Source organism: Phyllostomus hastatus, unplaced genomic scaffold, assembly GCF_019186645.2.
Source record: "Phyllostomus hastatus isolate PE091 unplaced genomic scaffold, TTU_PhHast_1.1 phas_scaffold_93, whole genome shotgun sequence".
Lineage (NCBI taxonomy): Eukaryota > Metazoa > Chordata > Mammalia > Chiroptera > Phyllostomidae > Phyllostomus > Phyllostomus hastatus.
This window is the reverse complement of record NW_025334042.1, coordinates 29,185,802-29,205,912: the sequence shown is the minus strand read 5'-3', so window position 1 is coordinate 29,205,912 and position 20,111 is coordinate 29,185,802. Positions and strand designations below refer to the sequence as shown.

Here is a 20,111-nt window from a genome sequence, read left to right as displayed (position 1 = left end):
TCTCATTTTTTCATCTGACTTTATCTTGGCTCTTCTCTAATCTCTTATCATCTCATCCTTATTAACATGTATCTGGGCAGATTCTAAAATAAAAGTGCATTTTCTTTTTCTTGACTGTTGGTGACCTGACACGAATGAAAAGAAATAGGACAAAACAGAGTTTAAAACCAAGAACACCCTTTTCAATGTGTCCAGCTCATTAGCAGGTAGCAGGGAGGTATCCTTTGCTGGCCCTGGAGCCCAGTGCTATAAAATTCATCCCTTTCCTACCTGACTTACTTGCTGTGAGAACCCTTGGTTATTTCTATATATAAGTTTTCCTCCTTGAGTTAAACATAAATTTTAATCTGAAATTTTGTTTTATCTCAATTTATAAATGATGCAGAGAGGGATTATGAAAGGTTGATGTTAGTAGAATTATATTTAATTTTATGGGCCAAGGGATCTATGAACACAGTCTTTCAAATTACTGTTCAGTGCTAGATATGTAAGTAATAGTTATGGCTGCTGTAAATGAAGTTCCTTAAGGTTCTAGTTACAGCCTTGGCTGGGTGCTCAGCTGGTTGGTGCATTGTTCCCATATGCCCGGGTTGCAGGTTCAATCTCTGGTCATGGCACACACACAAATCAGCCAATGAATGTATAAATAAGTGGAACAAAAAGAAATTGATGTTTTTCTCTCTCTTTCTCTCCCTTCCTCTTTGTCTCTAAAACCAATAAATAAAATTTTTAAAAAGATTCTAGTTACAAGTAGAAAAAAAAGCAAGTTAAATCTTATGTGTATGTTTATAAACCCAATTTCTATTTGTAATGTTTAAGAATTTAGGTAGAAATGCTGATATTGTCAGGTAAAAAGAATATATAGGAATATATTCATGGATCAGGAAATGAGGAGAGTTTGCCACCTGGTGGTTCCCAAAGGCATTTCAGTTACCGTTGTTAGAGTTGTATTTTTATTTAAATTAAATTTTCAAGAAATAAAGTTTGGAAGAGACTTTTATTGTAGACTTCTATCATATTAAGACCATTTTATATGTTTTATTTTGTATATAGTATGCAGTGATTAAATTCAGAATAACAGACCAAAAATCATCGTATCAGAGTGTTTAGATGATTTTTTATTTTCTGAAGTTTAAATTTTCACCAAAAAGCATAGTTTAGGTGAGGAAATTCTTTGTCTGTCTCCAGGCTGGTTGATCTGCACATTCCACTAATACAGCATTTTGCAAAGAACAAGCACAGAGTTTAATACTTTATCTGAGGGTGCGGATATTTTCATCTAACTGACTAGATTCAAACATTCTTTTGATGCTGGTCACTTATGCTAGCATATCTATTAAATCCTGTATTTGTGGTTAGTGATTTTTACCTTGGTTTTGCCATGAATTTTCTAGATAGCTGCATAAATATTTCCATACTATTTTATTTGATAGTTCTTTCCAAATTGGCTTATGTGTTCATATTTTCTTTCTTTGTTTTGGTTTCAAGTTTTTTAACCTTTTTTTAATTGTTGTTCAAGTACAATTGTCTCCATTTTCCTTCCACCACTCCCCACCACCCCAGCTATCCCTACCTTCCACCCTTGATCCTGCCCCCCTTTGGTTTTGTCCATGTGTCCTTTATAGTTGTTCCTGAAAACTCTTCCCCATTTATTTTAATATCTTTTTATTTATCCCTCACAACTTAAATGATTTTACATCATGTTTTGATTTTGGTTAAAAATATACTTTTGAATGGTATACCTTTTCTTTAAAACTATTAGCAGTGAATTTACTAACCACCTGACAAATATATGAATAAAATGGATTTTTACAGCTTGTCATTTTTAATTACACAGATTCGAGATCAGCCTGTTGTTGGGCAGCTCATTCCAGACTGCTATGTGGAACTTGAGAAAATCATTTTATCAGAGCGTAAAAACGTGCCAATTGAATTTCCTGTAATTGACCGGAAACGATTATTACAACTTGTGAAAGAAAATCAACTGCAGTTAGATGAAAATGAGCTTCCTCATGCAGTTCACTTCCTAAATGAATCAGGTTTGTGTGTTTGTTTGTTTCAAAATTTCCCAAAACTTGGCTATGGTCATTTGTAAAAATGGATCTGAACCTTGCTACAATTTACATTCAATATTTAACAGGATAGCTTCAGAATTCTTAGTAGGCCACTGCTGATTTTCTTTTTGGAGGATCATCAGGTGCACTGATGTTAAGTCATGTATCATGTCGTAAGACAAAAGAGTTGGAAACCATCTGGGGATAACAGTGGAAAGTGTCTCTGAGCAGGAGTTAAAATGTGTGAGCTCTAGAACTCTACATCATGAGCCAGGAGCCGTGGAGCCCTGAGCATAGGACATACCCTCTCATGGTATCAAATGAATGTAGTGTGTGGGAGGTGCTTGTCAGCTGTGAAAGAGAATTATTATTGCAATGGTCTATCTGGGCATGTTGAGAATCAGTGGTTGTCTCAGATGATTCAGCCATGAGTGGCAGATCTTGCTCCATTACATCACACATTGTCAGCCCAATAGTACAGGTAGCAACTTCCAATCTGACTTTGGTGCTAATTATGTACCTGATCAGCATAACCTCTCTAGAAATGTGCGAGTTGACTTGTGTTCCCAAGGTAAATGGCTGGGGAGCTGCTCTTGATCCCTAGATTCTACTTTATGAAAAATAATTTCCATGCGGATTATAATCTGTTCCTTCTTCCCATCATTTTTAAACTGATAGCTTCCTAGGACATTCCATCTCTTACCTGTATTTGAAAATAAATGTGTCTTTGTACTGTATATTTAGAAAGCCATAAAGAAAATTATGGATTTCTATTTATTTGAAAATGTATGCTCTGCAAAGTAGGGCATTGTCTCGAACATGCTTATATATAATCATTGTTTTTCATTCAAACAATTCTTCTTTATAATGTGAGACTTTAGAGCTTTAGGATGCCCTGTGATAGTTCCAGCTCTGCCAGTGGCTGTGCTGTAGGTTTCTCATCTATAAAATGAAGAGGTCAGACTAGATCCTCTTTCTCTCTTGATATGTATATATTCTAGATTTCGTGTGTCACTGTTTGATTTTTTTTTTTGTTACCACAGGGGCCCTTCTTCATTTTCAAGACCCAGCACTACAGTTAAGTAACTTATATTTTGTGGAACCCAAGTGGCTTTGTAAAGTCATGGCACAGGTGGGTGTCTTATATTTTTGTGATATGAGGGTAGTGTCCGAAGACAAGAATAAATGGCACCGAGAGCGCTGAGCATTATAGACTTTGTTTTCAGTTAAGGTAGAAGCTACTGTAGGTGTAGAAAACTATAGAATGCTTCATGTAGAAAAGTGTTTATAGAAGAGCTTCACGGAAGAAGGGAAGATATCTTAGAGTTCACTTTAACATTTTTAAGGCCTTTGATGACATGTTTGTAATGTTGTGTTCCACAGTGCTTTTCTAGATCCTGATTATAGCTTTGGCTTGGTTATTGACTCAGTCAGTTGAAGGAAAATTTCATGAAAATCCTTGGGGTAAATATGGATGAGGAATTGGGTTGCTGAGCCTGTGAGACCTCTGTCTCTACAATGTAGTGGGGAGTTTTGACTCTTGGGAGGAATGGTCTGAGTTCTAAATGCTTATAATTTTTGAAAACTTTGGATGGTGATTGTAATAGCTATCCTTTGTCCATTTATATTTCATATGGCAAATCATTTATTCCCATGATAATTACCAATGAGTTTATACTAATTAGTTAAAATATTCCATCCATATAGGTTTGTTACAGAAAATTGTTCAAGAGAACACACTAGCTCAGGTTTCTTAGCATTGCACCATTAACTCGTAAGGCCAGATCATTCTTTGTTGTCCATGACAAGATAATGGCAGCATCTTTGGCCTCTGTAGATATTAGGAAGGTGCTCCTAATATCAAACAACAATGTGTTCAGACATCGCCAAATATTGTTGGGGATGCAAAATCACCCCAGTTGAGTTTAATCATGAGCAGAGGTGAGCTCAGGAAGGCTGTCTCTAGCATGTGTATTCACTGGCAAATTATTTGCTTTATGAGTATAATTTATAGTTTTACATGTGGCTCCCTGAATCCCTTAAACGATTATAGCTTTTTATATTCGAAGTCTCTCTTCTAATTAAACCATAAGGGTAATTAAGTTCCCTCACATAACCTTGAATGATAGTTCTTAAATTCCATCCAAGGTAAAAAGGGAACTTACTTGGGTCTAAATCCTGTAACACAGAACTTGAGAGCATGTTGGAGCATTATTTTAATTGACAATTAAATGTGAGGTGGTGCTATTACTATTTGGTGGCTATAGCTAGGCAGATTTTTATGCTTCCGCACATGGAAAGTGTGATTTCACTCATCTTCTTTTAAATGATAATGGAGCCAGGAAGAGCACAAGCCCTGGAGTCATGTTGACCTATATTGAAATCTCTGCCGATACTTATTTTGTGACATTTCTTAATGTTTAAGCCTTTTTTTTCCATTTTTAAAATAAAAATAGTAAAAAGTTTAACCTTTGCATTGCTTCCCTAGTTCAGTGTAAGTGAGCAGTAAATGTTAGCTAATTTCATGTTTGACCCATTTGCTAATTAACACTTATTATTTTAGGAAATGAAAACAATCCTTAAAACTGTACACATGTATTTATGTGGTTTTCAAAAGTGTATTAGTATGGAGCTAAACAAAAAATATATTGGGTAGATGCATTTTCTGTAGCAAAGGAAATTTAAATATACCCTAAAGATTTTGTTGTCCTAGGTGGAACACTATATAAACTCCCAGAAAATAAACTCCTAGTCAAGAAAAGGCTAAAGTTGCACCAAAAAAGTGATATCTTTCAATGTGAACTGGGAATGTGTAAAGTTGCACACATGTGGATGCTATTAGAGTGGGCACACCTTATTCAGTGGATTAAAGAAGTTGGTTTGTATCAAAATCTCAGTCTTCCAGCAAAAGCCAATTTCCACTATGACCACAATAAAATCTCTGAAGATTCTATTGAATAATTAACTTGAAACTCCATGAAAGTTCTCATTAGAATAGTTATACTGTAAACATGTTAAAACTAAGTCAAGAATTTGAACAGTACAAAGTTATTTTGAAAGATCTAAAAGGTCAGTATAATGATGATTTAAATTTCTTATTAACTTAAAAATAAGTAGCATCATTTTTATTCATGGTGATATAGTGAAATATAATGTCATTTTCACTGAGGTTTATTGAGAATGAAAGCTGTAAATAATCAAGTGAGAAAAAGAATTTGTGTATAACTCATCAGGAAAAATAAATGGGGATTTTTTTAAGTTAAAAATAAATAGGGAACATCCATGAATCATTGAAATGAGGGCAGGAATAATTTCATGATGCAGAAGTTCTAATGAGCCCACCCTCCCTGTATATGCCCTGAGCTGTTAGGTCACTAAACTTATTAAAGAAGGTTCCATCAAAGCATGGAGAAGTTTGCAAAACCTCATTCAAACAAATGATAAAAGATATGAAAGGGACTTACTGAGTTAATAGGGTGGGGTATTAACAGTTTCTTAGTGATGATGAACTCCTTTATCTGCCCTTCCATTCTAAATGATAGCTTTGCTGGATAGAGTAATCTTGGATGTGGGTCCTTGACTTTCATGACTTTGAATACTTCTTTCCAGCCCCTTCTCAACTGTAAGGTTTCTTTTGAGAAATCAGCTGATAGTGTTATGGGCACTCCTTTGTATGTAACTGTCTCCTTTTCTCTTGCTGCTTTGAAGATTCTCTCCTCTTTAATCTTGGGTAATGTAATTATGATGTGCGTTGGTGTTTGCTTTTTTGGGTCCAACTTGTTTGGGACTATCCAAACTTCCTGGACTTCCTGGAAATCTATTTCCTTTGCCAGATTCGGGAAGTTCTCCTTCATTATTCTTTCAAATAAGTTTTCTGTTTCTTGTTCTTCCTCTTCTCCTTCTGGCACGCCTATGATTTGGATGTTGGAACATTTAAAGTTGTCCCGGAGGGTCCTAAGCTTCTCATTTTTTAAAAATTCTCGTTTCTTCATTCTGTTCAGGTTGGATGTTTATTTCTTCCTTCTGCTCCAAATTGTTGATTTGAGTCTTAGTTTCCTTCCCTTCACTATTGGTTCCTTGTATATTTTTCTTTATTTCACTTTTCATAGCCTTCACTTTTTCCTCTATTTTGTGACCATACTCAACTATTTCTGTGAGCATCCTGATTACCAATGTTTTAAACTCTTCATCTGATAGGTCAGATATCTCTTCATCACTTAGTTTTATTTTTGAAGTTTTGATCTGTTCTTTCATTTGGGCCATATTTCTTTGTCTTGGTATGCCTATTATGTTGTAAGGGGCAGAACCTTAGGTATTCGCCAGGGCTGGGCAACTCACATGGCTGTGTTGTGGTGCTGTATGTGGGGGGAGGGGTCAGAGAGGGAACAATGTGGCTTGCTTGGCTCTCAGCCAGCTTTCAGTCACTTTCCCCACTACCCACAAGCAAATTGGACCCTTCTGGTGTGGATTCCTGGATGGTGGGTTTGTGTACATTCTAGGACCCTTTGTGTCTCTCCAACAAATCCTCCTGTGAGGCTGGGAGTTTCTCCTTCCACCTCAACCCTCACAGGTTTTAAAGCCAGAAATTTTTGAGGCTTTATTTCCTAGTGCTAGAACCTTGGGTTGTGAGGTCTGTCTCACTCCCTAGTTGTTCCTCCTGGTTTATCCACATGCAAATGTGGGACCACTTGGTCTGTCAGCTGCTGTCTTGCCCGCCCCAGTCCACCAGCCACTGTCTCACCCACCGGTCTTCCAGCTGCTGCTTTGCCCTGCATCTTCTCCTCACTAGCTGCCCATCTCTGCACTTCCTACCAGTCTGAATATTTCTTTTTTTAACTCCTTGATTGTTGGACTTCCATATAGTTCAATTTTCTGGCAGTTCTGGTTATTTTTTGTTTTTAAATGTGTTGTTGTCCTTCTTTTGGTTGTGTGAGGAGGCAGAGTATATCTATCTATGCCTCCATTTTGTCCAGAAGTCTAATAATTGTTTTAAAAAATTATTGTGCTTTTTTCATCACCATTTTGCCCCCTTATAGACCCCCCTCCCCCTGCCACAGACACCACACTGTTGTTCATGTCCATGAGTCCTTTTCCTTTTGGTTCCATGTCTTCAGCCTCTAACCTCCCCCAACTCCAGAGCTGTCATCCTGCTCTCTATCTGTGAGTCTGTCTCTGTTTTGCTTATTAGTTCAGTTTGTTCCTTAGATTCCACACATGAGTGAAATCATATGATATTTGTCTTTCTCTGACTACCTTATTTTACTCAGCATAATGTTCTCCAGGTCCATGGCAAAGGGTAAAATTTTGTTCTTTTTAATGGCCAAGTAGTATTCCATGTGTATATGTCTCATAGTTGTTTTATCCCCTAATCTACTGACGGACACTTGGGATGATTCCTTATGTTTGTGATTGTAAATAACACTGCAGTGAACATAGGGGTGCTTGTGTTCTCTCAAATTAGTTCTTTGGGTTCCTTTGCATATACTCCCAGAAGTGGGATTGCTGGGTCAAAAAGCATTTCCATTTTTGATTTTTTGAGATATCTCCATACTGCTTTCCACAGTGGTTCCGACTATCTGCACTCCTACCAACAGTGCAAAAGTGTTCCCCATTCTCTACATCCTCACCAGCACTTGTTCATTGATTTATTGATTATAGCCATTTAGACAGGTGTGAGGTGATATCTCATTGTGGTTTTAATTTGCATTTTTCTGATAATTAGTGGTTGAGCATCTTTTCATATGTCTATGGGCCATCTATATGTCCTCATTGGTAAAGTATGTATGCAGGTCCTTTGCCCATTTTCAAATTGGATTGTTTATTTTTTCTTTGGTGTTGAGTTTTATAAGTTCTTTATACATTTTGAATATAAAACTATACTTTAAGACCATAGTAATCCAGACAGCATGATACTGACATAAAAATGGACATAGAGGTCAATGGAACAGAATAGAGAGTCCAGAAATAAACTCACACCTTTATAGCCAATTAATACTTGCAGAGGAAGAAAGCACATACAATGGGCTAAAGATAGTTTATTCAATAAATGGTGCTGGGAAAATTGGACAGATACATGTAGAAAAATGAAACTAGACCACCCTCTTATGTCACACACAAGAATAAATTCTAAATGGATCAAAGATTTCAATGTCGGACACGAAACCATAAAGTTCTAGAAGTAAACATGAGCAGTAAAATCTCTGACCTTGTTTGTAGCAATATTTTCACTGATATGTCTCCTGAGGCAAAGAAAACAAAAGAAAAAATAAATAAATGGGGCTACATCAAACTAAAAAGTTTTTGCACAGCAAAGGAAACCATCAACAAAATGAAAAGACAGCCCCTGCAATGAGAGAACACATTTGCCAATACATGTGAAAAGGAGTTAAAAAATTTTTTTTGAGTGGAGTGGATGCCCTACTGGGCTCCCAGGTAACATCACTGCTACTTAGTGAAGTTAGATCCTCCTGTGTTATATTTGACCTTGTTAGCATTATTCTGATTATTTTCAGTGAGCAAAGTGACACAAAATTCGTTCGATTCAAAACTTTTCAGAAAGTAAATTCCAGTGATTATTTATAAGTTTGAATCTTTCAGATTTTGACAGTGAAAGTGGAAGGCTATTCAAAGCATCCTAAAGGAATTATTTCACGTAGAGATGTGGAAAAATTTCTTTCAAAGAAAAAGAGATTCCCAAAGAACTACATGCACCAGTACTTTAAACTCCTAGAAAAATTTCAGATTGCCTTGCCAATAGGAGAAGAATATTTGTTGGTTCCAAGCAGGTAAACCAAAAACTTAAAAAATTTATCATCTTATGGAAACACACTATCTATTGTATTATTTTAATTGTCAAACTTTGATCTATGATTAATGTACTAAATATTTTTGCATATTGTGTAAACTTTCTTCTGAAGTATAATATTTACTTTTAATGAAAACACATTTGACATTTTAAAGATACTGTAAGTGACTTACTTTATGTCTATAATTACTATGTGGATTATAACTATTTAAATTATTTCAGAAAGGTAAATAGTGGAGATTATTGTGTGTGCATGTGTCTCCTTACATGGTGCTGAGAGAGTTATTATAGTAGGTAAGTTCTGTGGAGGTAGTAAATTTTTACCAGAGTCTTAAAAGAATTTATGGCAGTGAATTGTCAGGGGAGAGGGGCAACCCAATGGAGGCCTAATTTCTAGCCCAGTTTTATACAGTTTTTTCTTATTGCTTTATAAGACCTGGGGAATATTATAAAGTAATATGACATTGAAAAGTGCAAATTACATTGATTGATGGATGGTGGCCAATTCTAAAAGTAGGTAAACATTTTTTCTAGGACATGCAATCTATTCAAGTTTTTTAAAAAGTATTTATATTTTAATTATTTTATTTATTTATTTTTAGAGGGGAGGGGAGGGAGAAGGAGAAGGAGAAGGAGAGAAACATCAATGTGTGGTGGCCTCTGGTATGCCCCCTACTGAGGACCTGGCCCACAAGCCAGGCATATGCCCTGCCTGGGAATTGAACTGATGAACCTTCGATTCACAGTCCAGCACTCAATCCACTGAGCCACACCAGCCAGGGATTTCAAGTTTTGTATAATCCTTTGCTGGATACTTGTTTGTGTATAACTAATGTGATAATTTATTAGTGTACATAAGAATTCTGAAAAAACTCATGCTTCTACTACATCTGAGCATGCATTTAAATTGATTAAATAACCATTGAATTTTCAAAGCAAAAGAGCATATAGTAAAAGAATATTATAAAAAGGGGCAATTGCTTAGAATATTATCTTCAATTCATCAATTTCAAGTAGTAGAGCACTTTGGTAAATATGGGTGGGTATTTTATGAAGCTCTTTAATGATGGTGTCCTTTTTCATTTAGTTTGTCTGACCACAGGCCTGTGATAGAGCTTCCCCATTGTGAGAACTCTGAAATTATTATTCGACTGTATGAAATGCCTTATTTTCCAATGGGATTTTGGTCAAGATTAATCAGTCGATTACTTGAAATATCACCTTACATGCTTTCAGGAAGAGGTACGTATTTAATGAAGATAATACTTAGAGAAGCTAGGGGGAAAGTGTATTAAAATTAACATGTCATTTATTTGTAAGGCACAAATCTGAAAATAGGCTCATAAGACCTTAGGTTGGCCAGTATGAAGACATGTGCTCAAATAGTCTGTGCAATTTGTCAAAAAGGAAATTCCTCAGTTTTTCATTTCATTCATATTTTAGACTCATTTATAATAAGTATGAGCATCTTGCTTTCTAAGGCAAAGCAGATTAAAAGCAATAGTTTTAAAAGGTGGATTACCAGGAGTCATTGGTTTAAACATGCACACATAGACACTCTCACACGAATACACACACAAATGGATGAAGAAACACTAGGAATGACCACTGTGAAGTCAGGTGATTTACTCAACAAGTGTAACATCCTGACCATTCGGACCATTCAGTGTAGGGATTGTGATGGTTCCATTCTGCTGCACAACCCGTGAGGTGTTTACAAAAAAAAAAAAGAATAAAAATAGGCCTTGAAATGCAGGTGTTAACTCTGTTCTGAAATAAACCATATCTTACTTGCAATTAATCAGCATAAAGGTAGTTACACTGCATTAAAACATCCAGGAAGTTTAGGTTTTATCATGACCACCAACTTCTTTATAAAAGTTGTGAGAAAATATTTATTCTCTTTCTTCATATATTAAGCATATTAAACTAATTAACACTATGAACCTGAAATCTATCTTAGTGGTCTACTGGACATTTTGTGTATTTTATTGCAAAATTAAGGATAAAATATTTAGCATCATATTTAATGGATGATCAATAGTTATTCCAACACTTTTTTTAAAAAATAAATACATCTCTGTTACTGTCACCTGGGATGTGTAGAGTGGTTTTTTCTCCTTTAATTTATGGAGTAGTTAATAGTTAATGATACACCTGGATCCATTTAAACTTTTTTTTTCAGAACGAGCACTTCGCCCAAATAGAATGTACTGGCGACAAGGCATCTACTTGAATTGGTCTCCTGAAGCTTATTGTCTGGTAGGATCTGAAGTCTTAGATAATCACCTGGAGAGTTTCTTAAAAATTACAGTTCCTTCTTGTAGAAAAGGTAAGGAAATTAATTCAAAACTTTGAATTCTACCACTGAAGAATTAAACTTCTTTTTAACTTCATAGCTCCTCTTACTTAGCTTTGTGTCAGAATGAAATTCAGATAGGGTAGTGACGAGCTCCTCTTTGCATCATGTAGGCTGTATTCTTCTGGGCCAAGTTGTGGACCACATAGATTCTCTCATGGAAGAATGGTTTCCTGGGTTATTGGAGATTGATATTTGTGGTGAAGGAGAAACTTTGTTGAAGAAATGGGCATTATATAGCTTTAATGATGGGGAAGAACATCAAAAAATCTTACTTGATGACTTGATGAAGAAAGCAGAAGAAGGTATGTTTTGATACAATTTAACAGATGTTTTTAAGTGATTTTTCAATATTTGTAAAGTGAGTTTTGTAATAAATGTAGAAAGTATTCTTCTCCATGAGGGATGAGTTAGAGGACACTACATTCAATTGCAGTGACAGTTCAGAAAAACAGATTATATTTGTTGCCAGTGAGACCATGTGTTCTAGATTCAGAAGAATGCTGGTTTGAGAGGATGAGTATTGGCACATTGAGCAACATAACTTCATCTGTGAAATGGTAACACTAACCAAAGCTACTTCATACAATTGTTATAAAAATTCAAAAAGGTGATTCATGGAAATAACTTAGCAACATGTCAGCCGTATAATAGCTGCTCCATTGATGTGGCAAAAGTAGAAAATAGATAATTTCCTAGCATGATATTGGGTAGTATAAGGCAATTCTGAATTTTTTCTAATGAGTGAACCCAAGAATGAATTTTTAAAATTCCAATAGATAGATATTAATTTAACCTTTAAAACTTTCTCAAATTTTCTAGAGAAAAATAGGATTGTAAGAAAACCTCCAAGACAGATTAGAAATAATAGAAAACTTTGAAAATCATCATCACAAATTTATATGCATCTTTTAAAGTTTTTCTTTAATGTTTAATGTACTTCTCAGGAGACCTCCTGGTAAATCCAGATCAACCAAGGCTCACCATTCCCATATCTCAGATTGCTCCTGACCTGATTTTGGCTGACCTTCCTAGAAATATTATGTTGAATAGTGATGAATTGGAATTTGAACAAGCTCCAGAGTTTCTCTTAGGTAACTATGTTTTTTGGTTTGAGAATTAAAATTAGGGTGCATTTTTAAAATAATCTATACAGTTTTCAAATGTAATTGTAGTATGGTTTTTCATGTCTTCATATAATTATCATAATTTTTTCCCCTTAGAATGATATATTTTAAACTAATGTCATGTTATGGATTCAGAATTTGCTTTGCGCATGCTCTTGTAGACCAAGTATAAGATGAGGATAGGACTGGCACGGACGCACATATATTTGTATAGTATATCCTTGCATTTACTTTAATTGGAAAGATTGGAAGGCAGATAAAGAGGCTTTCAACTGAGTTTCATGCAGCCATTTTTCAGTCTCAAAAAGACAAAGTATATTGCCAGTTAGCTTTGGGGCTAGGCATGGGCAAGACAGATACAATAATTTTTCAACTTTGACTCCAGAATGAACACAGATTGTTTTATCAGATATATGGAAAATGGAATAAAAACTCATTTGGGAGGAAACAAAATGAATGTGTCTTTTGATGGAATGGGATTGAGATTTAGAGGACCATGCACATAGAAATCTCCAACACAAAGTTGTCAATATAGTCAGGAGGTAGCTTGTGAAAATGTGAAAATTTTCTCTATATAGGGAGAGATTAAGTTAGGGAGTGGATGAAATATTTGAGTGGGAAGTATGTAGATGGAAGATAGGAAGAGTAGGGACAAAATCTTCAGTTGCTTCTTAATGTATGGAGCAGAAGAAGGAAGAGGAATCATTAAAGGAGACTTGATTCAATGAAATAAGTGGGTAAGATTTATCTTCAAGTATACAGCAGGTACAATCACAACAGACTTAATTTAGTTTTCTGCTTGGACAGATTAACTTACATGCTTTGTACTTTCGTTTCAAAAGGTGATGGCAGTTTTGGATCAGTTTATCGAGCTACCTATGAAGGGGAAGAAGTGGCTGTGAAGATTTTTAATAAACATACATCACTTAGACTGTTAAGACAAGTAAGAAATTCAGTAACATTGTAACATAAAATCATACATTGTTAATTTCCTGGAACCCTTGTATTACACATGTTTGGGAAAATGCAAAATGATAACTGTACTTCCCCCAAAAGTTTACTTAAGTTTAATTATGAAATCCAACTTTGTCCTTTCCTCATGGAAGAAACAAAGAAAAGACAGTTTTCTGAGATTCTTGTTACCAGGCTTCACAGTTAAATACTAGATGTACAGAAGAAAAAAGTGTTCTCCTTTTGAGGTCTTGTATTTCAAAGGAACTAAAATCCATACACAGTAGCTCATTTAAAAGCTTTTTTTGGCCTCAGTTAAGCCACATGTTCTTTTCTCAATAAGCAGTTACATTCAGGGCAATGCTGTGTGCTGATTGGCATAGGCTTGTGTTACTGAACCAACTACTGTGGTAATAAAGATGGTATTACTTAGAATATTCCCACCTTTCCCTGAGACTGGAGTTGGTGTCACTTTCCCCTACAGTTAATGGGCTCCATGGGTGAAGGTTGTATAGCTGAGCAAAAATCAAGGTACTCTTAGAATGAAAGAAAAATGAATGGATGTTGAATGCGTAAGCGAGAGTGGTCCTGCCCATGAGTACCCTCTCTTGTTTTGTGTGCTAGTGGGGACTTATTCATTTTTTCTGAAAATTTCCTTACAGTAGGAATGAGGGAGAGAGACAGGGTGAAAGGAGAGATAAAATCCAATGTGAATTCTGCCATCTTATACCACAACTCTATTGTATTTTTGAAACTATTCATTCTTTTTCCCTTGGTTTATTTTAAAAACATACTTTATGCCTGGTTCTGAATCTAAATGACTTAGAAAATGCACATTTATAATACATTACTCTAAATAATGAAAATAGTTTTATGTCTGTGTAAAATATCCTGAAGTAATTTTTATTAGTAGTACCAAAAGTCACACTGTAGCTCCAGGAATAAACTAATAAACATTTTGTATATAGAAGCAAGTCTGTGAACCAAATCTGGGCACAATATCTTTCAATCTGTAGACAATTTGTTATATAAATACATTTTTCAGCCTAAGTCATTACTCTTCATTGTATGTTTCAAATTTTTGGTAATGTGCTCAGTCAGGAAACCCTGCTGGAAATCAGAACACTAGAAGTGTGTGTAGGACGGGATAGTGCATAGGCAGCTAGGTGAGCCAGGGGAATGGTAGAAGAAATAGAAACAGTAGAGTGTGAGTGATATGCTGCTTCTTTCAAAAAAAAAGGAAACAAAAAAGAAAGAAAGAAGGGAAAGAAAGGAAGAAAGAAAGAAAGAGAGAGAGAAAAAGAAAAAGAGAGAAAGAGAAGAAGGAAGGCAGGCAGGAAGGAAGGAAGGAAGGACAAGGCTTTGACTGATTGGCTTATTTGGTAGGAGCATCATCTGGTACACCAAAAGGTTGTGGGTTCGATTCCCTGCTAGGGTATGAACCTAGGTTGCGAGTTTGATCTCCAGTCAGACTGTGTATAGGAGGCAACTGATTGAGGTTTCTCTCTCACATCGATGTTTTTTCTCTCTCTCTCCCTTCTCTCTAAAATCAGTAAATATGTTCTCAGGTGAGGATTCAAAAAAATGAAAACACTTTTATGTTTGGTGCCGCATTTTGAGGGTCATGCTACCAGTGGTTGTGAATTGTGGTCATTCTATTACACTCTTTTCTTTCTCTCTGAGCTGCTTTTCTAAGAGAAAATTTGGATTAGGCTTATGTCTATGTCTATGAAAGGGAACAGAGCTAACTTGACTTGTCATAACTTTTAACCAACTGAGCTAATCAGACATAGAAGAAAAAGGCTTTTCATCTACTAAGGATAGACGATTACAGTCTGAAACGTTTGTTCTTGGAAAATCCCCTCTCAGGGTATTCAGCCTTTCTTGTTCAGTTGGCAGATTTCTCCACACTTCGGTTTCCTGACAAACGCAGTCGGCACTGACACTTCTCATCTTTGAAGCTGGTTGTTAAGAAGCAGAGCTTCTGCAGAAATCACAGTTGAAAAAGTGAATCAGTTTAAAATCAGCTGAGCTATGAATTTCATCTAAATTACAGTTTCAGAGTAAAGTGGAATATGCAGAATGAAGTGTATATGGAATTAAAAAGCAGGAATATCATAAAGGAGATTGTGAAGTCTCACATGATGTGGTCTAGGAAAAGATGGTATCAAAATGGAGACCTCTTCGTTCAAGCTAAAATGGTATCTCCGAGTTCTTGGGTTGGAGTGAAATTGTTGCAGGTGGTGATTGCTTTAGGCATCTCTGTGGAAGTCATAGTATTTAAGCTAAGATCTGAATGGCAAGAAGCTTTCAGCCATTCAGATCTGTGAATGGTGAAGGGATTTCTAGGCAGACGGATCAGCAAAGGCAGAGAATCTATGTCTGTAAGGAAGGAGCTGGGCATGTGCCAGGAGCTGAATGAATGCCAGTGTGGCTGAGGCTGGTGAATGAAGGGCAGAGAGAAAGGAGTTGAGCTCTGAGAGGTGGGCTGGGGTTGAGCCCAGGTCAGGCCACAAAGGCTGTGTAGATACATGGAATTTTAATCTAAGAGCACAGGGAGTCATTAGATTTTTTCAGGAGAGAGTGATACCATATATTATCCATGGAGTTTTCAGGAGAGGATCATAGCATATATTTCTGTGGCCTTAGTCAACTTTTCCAGTTAAAGCAGGGATGATTTGCAGTTAACAGTTGATTAGCAGTGGTTTCTCAGAATCCTGGGCTGAGAAGGATTCTGTGGCTAACTAGGATTCAGTAGGTAAGACTGATGTGACCTGTTTGCATGACCCTGTGTGTGTTCTGTCTCTGCATTAAATGTTCTGATAAAAGCACAAACACAGAAACAGGAAAAATAGAACTTAAAATTTTAACTCAAGCTAGAGTTTCAAAACCAGGTGTGCATTCCTGAAAATGTAAAAAATATTACAAACTCAAAGAAGAAACAGAAAGTTTTCTATACTTTAATCACAGGCAAAAAAAACATACTAAGAGTGTTCCTGCACTTAGGGAAGGAGACACTTGGGTCAGAGCTGATATTGTATTGCTCTTCAATGATTTTTGACGTTTGCAGGAGCTGGTGGTGCTTTGCCACCTCCACCACCCCAGCTTAATATCTTTGCTGGCAGCTGGGATTCGTCCTCGGATGTTGGTGATGGAGCTGGCCTCCAAGGGCTCCCTGGACCGCCTGCTGCAGCAGGACAAAGCCACTCTCACCAGAACTCTGCAGCACAGGATCGCACTACATGTGGCTGATGGCTTGAGGTAATATATCAGGTCATGTGGTTTTCTCTTCGGTGTATGACAAGTCTTAGGTTAGACTTACTCTCAGGCTATGAGAACAGCACTTCTCACTAACAATGTACCCTAGTAACATTTCAAAAAATTAGCAGTGAAAAACTATCATTTCCCTGATTAAACTTTAAAATTTAACAAAACAAAAGTACAAAGATCATGTGTAGCCTCCTAGCTAGCTGTAGATTTTGAACCCAGGAGTATAGCTCCAGAGCCCATGAATTTTTTAAGTTAACAATTAAAAAAAATTCAATTTATTGATAACTGGGGGGGGGGGGGTGCAGAGAAACGGACAAACAGTGATCTGTTGTTTCCCCTATTTATGCATTCATTTGCTTGCTTCTTGGATGTGCCCTGACCTGAGATCAAACCTACAACCTTGGCTTATGGGGATGGTGCTCTAACCAACCTATCGATCAGAGCGAGAGCCCATGATATTATATTGACCTGTCTCCTTTAAAAAACTAACAGCTATGCTTCAAAGTATTAAGGAATGTATCAATTATTGTGGATAATTACAATAAGCAAAGATGAGTCCATATTTTTGAAAGGAACTAGAGTGATTTGGGGTGTTCTGTGGGACCATAATGTGTCTCGGAGACACACCCAACCATGCAGCCAGACCCGGCTGGACAGGCAGCCCGGCAGAGTGGAGAGGCCATGGTCTTTGGAGACCAAACATCTGGGATAAATCATCATTCCATACACTTAGTATCTGTGATTTTATATTCTTGAATTATTTTTAGTAGTCTTAAACTGTGAGCTTTTTTTGTAATAATTGAAGACAGCCCAAATTAAAATCTTGGTTCCTCCCACCCCCACAGCTGCCCATCTCCAGTCACCTCATCATTTCACCTTGGAGTCGTCCTTCAGTCCTTCCTTTCTCTCACATCCCACACTTACTCCTTCAGCAGATGTTTTCAGCTCTGCTACCAAAACATATCTCGCTGCAGCCCTTCTCACAACTTCTCCTACCCCCAGAGTCCAATTCCCTACCTTCTCTCCTTCCTGGGACTTGCCTCGCTGCTTTCACCTTTGCCTCCTGGAGTCTTTCTTCACACAGTGTTTCTTTCTACAAGGAAGTTGGATCCAGTCCATCTCCTGTTTTCAACTTTCTTCTACCTCACTTTTTACTCACTGTGCTCAGCCCCTTGCCTCCTGAGGTTTCTTGAATATGCCAGGGGGTTTGTACCAGCTCTTCTCTCTACTAGGAATGGCTGAACCCCGGTTATCCTTTTGGCTTGCTCCTCATGTCATTCAGTTCTTACCTCAGAGAGAATGTCCCTGACTACCTATGTCTCTCTAGTGCCTATACCACTGATTGCAGACTGGTATTCTCTATGTTTTTATTTTCTAAAACACATTTATTGTCTATCTTTGCCACTAGAGTCTAAGTGTGTCACAGTGGCAGGCACTTTTTATCATTCACCATTGTAACACCAGCACCTAGAACAGTGAAGCTTGGGTGAATATGTGTTGACACTGGGGAGAAAGGGAGAGAAGAGGGAGGGAGGAAAACTGTCTGGCCATAGCTGCCACGCAGCGGGTGCAAATTCCCTGCTCTTCCTTTCCTTCTGAAATACTGTGCTTGTCCCCTTCAGGCAGTATCCAGAAATGAAATGGAGTGGACACTAAGGAAAACAAACACCACTCTTGAATCAAATCAAACCAAGAGGATATAGCTCTTGATAATGTGTAGAGAATTAATAAGTGCATAAAGTAGACTTCCCTTCCTGAAAGAGTCCAGAAACCATTGTAAAACATACAGATAATTGAATGAAACAATGCAGATTTGGGTTTGGGTTGATATATCTGCTTTTGAACACCAGGGGGAACCTCGTGTTAAATTAATCTAGACAAAGTGCAACTAGGTCTCAAGTATTTTAGAGCTGTCTCAGTCACTTTGTTTAATTTAACTAACTCCACGTGCTAGTTTTTTTTCCTAATTCTTCCACATAATCCCCAAACTGTTCATTTGTAAAATGGAGAACTGCTATTTTTCTTTTAACACTGTTTGAAAGACCTCATCTCTAAAATAATTTATTCTGGTTCTCTGAGACATCCCTTTAAAAAATAAATCCAGCAGTTTTTGATGAAGTAAATGAAATCTCAACATATTTTCCTATAATTGGCTTGATTTTTTCTCAGCAATAATATCAAGACAGCTTTCTGGAACTTGTGCCCAAGAGGGTAGTAGATTTCAGTAGCTATTGATCTTCCACTAGTACTAAGTAAAACTCAACATTAAGGTTCGTCTTCCCAAATGTTTTTTAGCATAAAGCTATGACTGCAGAGGTAGAAAGAGGCAATGAGAGCACCCTCATTGGAGTCCCATAGTGTGTGGAGCTGTTTTGAGTGACATATAAGAACTTTACATTACATTTCTGTTCCACAATCTTGCCTCCAACTATTAGCTTACATCTTTAATCAGTCTGTTCCTTTGAGCTCTTTTTTATTATTATGATTAATTTTTATTTTTTATTGTTGTTTAGTTACCGTGGTCCTGCCTCTTCCCCATCGCTCACCCCAACTTGGTTCCCCCGACTCCCACAGTTAATCCCCCCACTTCTCAACTACCAATGAAGATACAGTCACCTATATTCCCCATAGATTGAATTTACTTTCTCTGCTACTTCCTCTCCCCATCGATCTGTTCTTTCTTTTGTATCTTCTACTTGCCAACAAAGATCCTTGTGATCACATCCAGACTGACCTTCTCCCCAAAAAGCAAGTACCCATTTGTCCACCAGATTTTGTACTAAATATTTGACATTATTTTTTAAATTTATTTATTTACTTTTATGCCACTAGTGCTGTCTTGGTCCAGTATTTCCAGGAAATTATCAGAATATTTCTTCTAAAATAAAAATCTAATTGTGCTTGAAGTTTCCTGGTAGTTCCAGGTTTCCCACAAAGTACGTACAAATTCCTCGGCACAGCATCAGAACTTGTTCAGGACGCCATTTGCCTGCCTCTCTAGCCTCTGCCCTCACTCTACATTCTAATCATGCTGATGGGCTTGACATTTCATTGACACCCATGTCTGCCTTTGCATTTGTCATTCTTCTCTTTCCACAAATTTGTCTGCCTAGGAACTCATTTAGAGGAACTCAATCTAGAGGAACTCATTTTCCTCTAGATTTTGCTCACATACCATCTTCTCAATGAAGCTCAACTGCACTGTGAACAGTTGGCCTCTGCGATGTGTTTCTTGAGTCCACTCCATGCAAGACTAGGTGTTAGGTTCCGAAGTGGGAAGAGTGGACATTGTTTTGCTCTTATCAGTTAAAAAATTTATAGTATAGTGGGAAAGTCTGCTTTGTGTATCTTTACCTCAGTGTTTCTCTCCCTCTGGCTTCCCTAGCATTGAACTCACCACACTTCTGCAACCTTGTTAGAGCCCATTTCTCCTTGTAGATTGTGACCCCTCAGGATATGCTGATAGTAATCATGATTCACGAATGACTGTATTTTTAAATTCAAGTTTTAAAATAAAATATTTAATAATGCTCATTGTCACATAA

The 20,111-nt window shown here is 36.9% G+C and overlaps 1 protein-coding gene across 2 annotated transcripts in view; it reads left to right on the top strand.

Annotated features, from left to right (window-relative positions):
* The window catches only part of LRRK2 (leucine rich repeat kinase 2), a 135,098-nt gene that overhangs the window by 84,823 nt on the left and 30,164 nt on the right, over positions 1–20,111 (top strand). For both annotated transcript variants that reach the window (XM_045829139.1, XM_045829138.1), the window contains exons 32-40: positions 1,838–2,039; positions 3,098–3,186; positions 8,652–8,839; positions 9,947–10,101; positions 11,045–11,191; positions 11,332–11,523; positions 12,166–12,312; positions 13,188–13,288; positions 16,367–16,557. In XM_045829139.1, the coding sequence (XP_045685095.1) occupies positions 1,838–2,039; positions 3,098–3,186; positions 8,652–8,839; positions 9,947–10,101; positions 11,045–11,191; positions 11,332–11,523; positions 12,166–12,312; positions 13,188–13,288; positions 16,367–16,557 (1,412 nt within the window). The remainder of the gene's footprint in view (positions 1–1,837; positions 2,040–3,097; positions 3,187–8,651; positions 8,840–9,946; positions 10,102–11,044; positions 11,192–11,331; positions 11,524–12,165; positions 12,313–13,187; positions 13,289–16,366; positions 16,558–20,111) is intronic.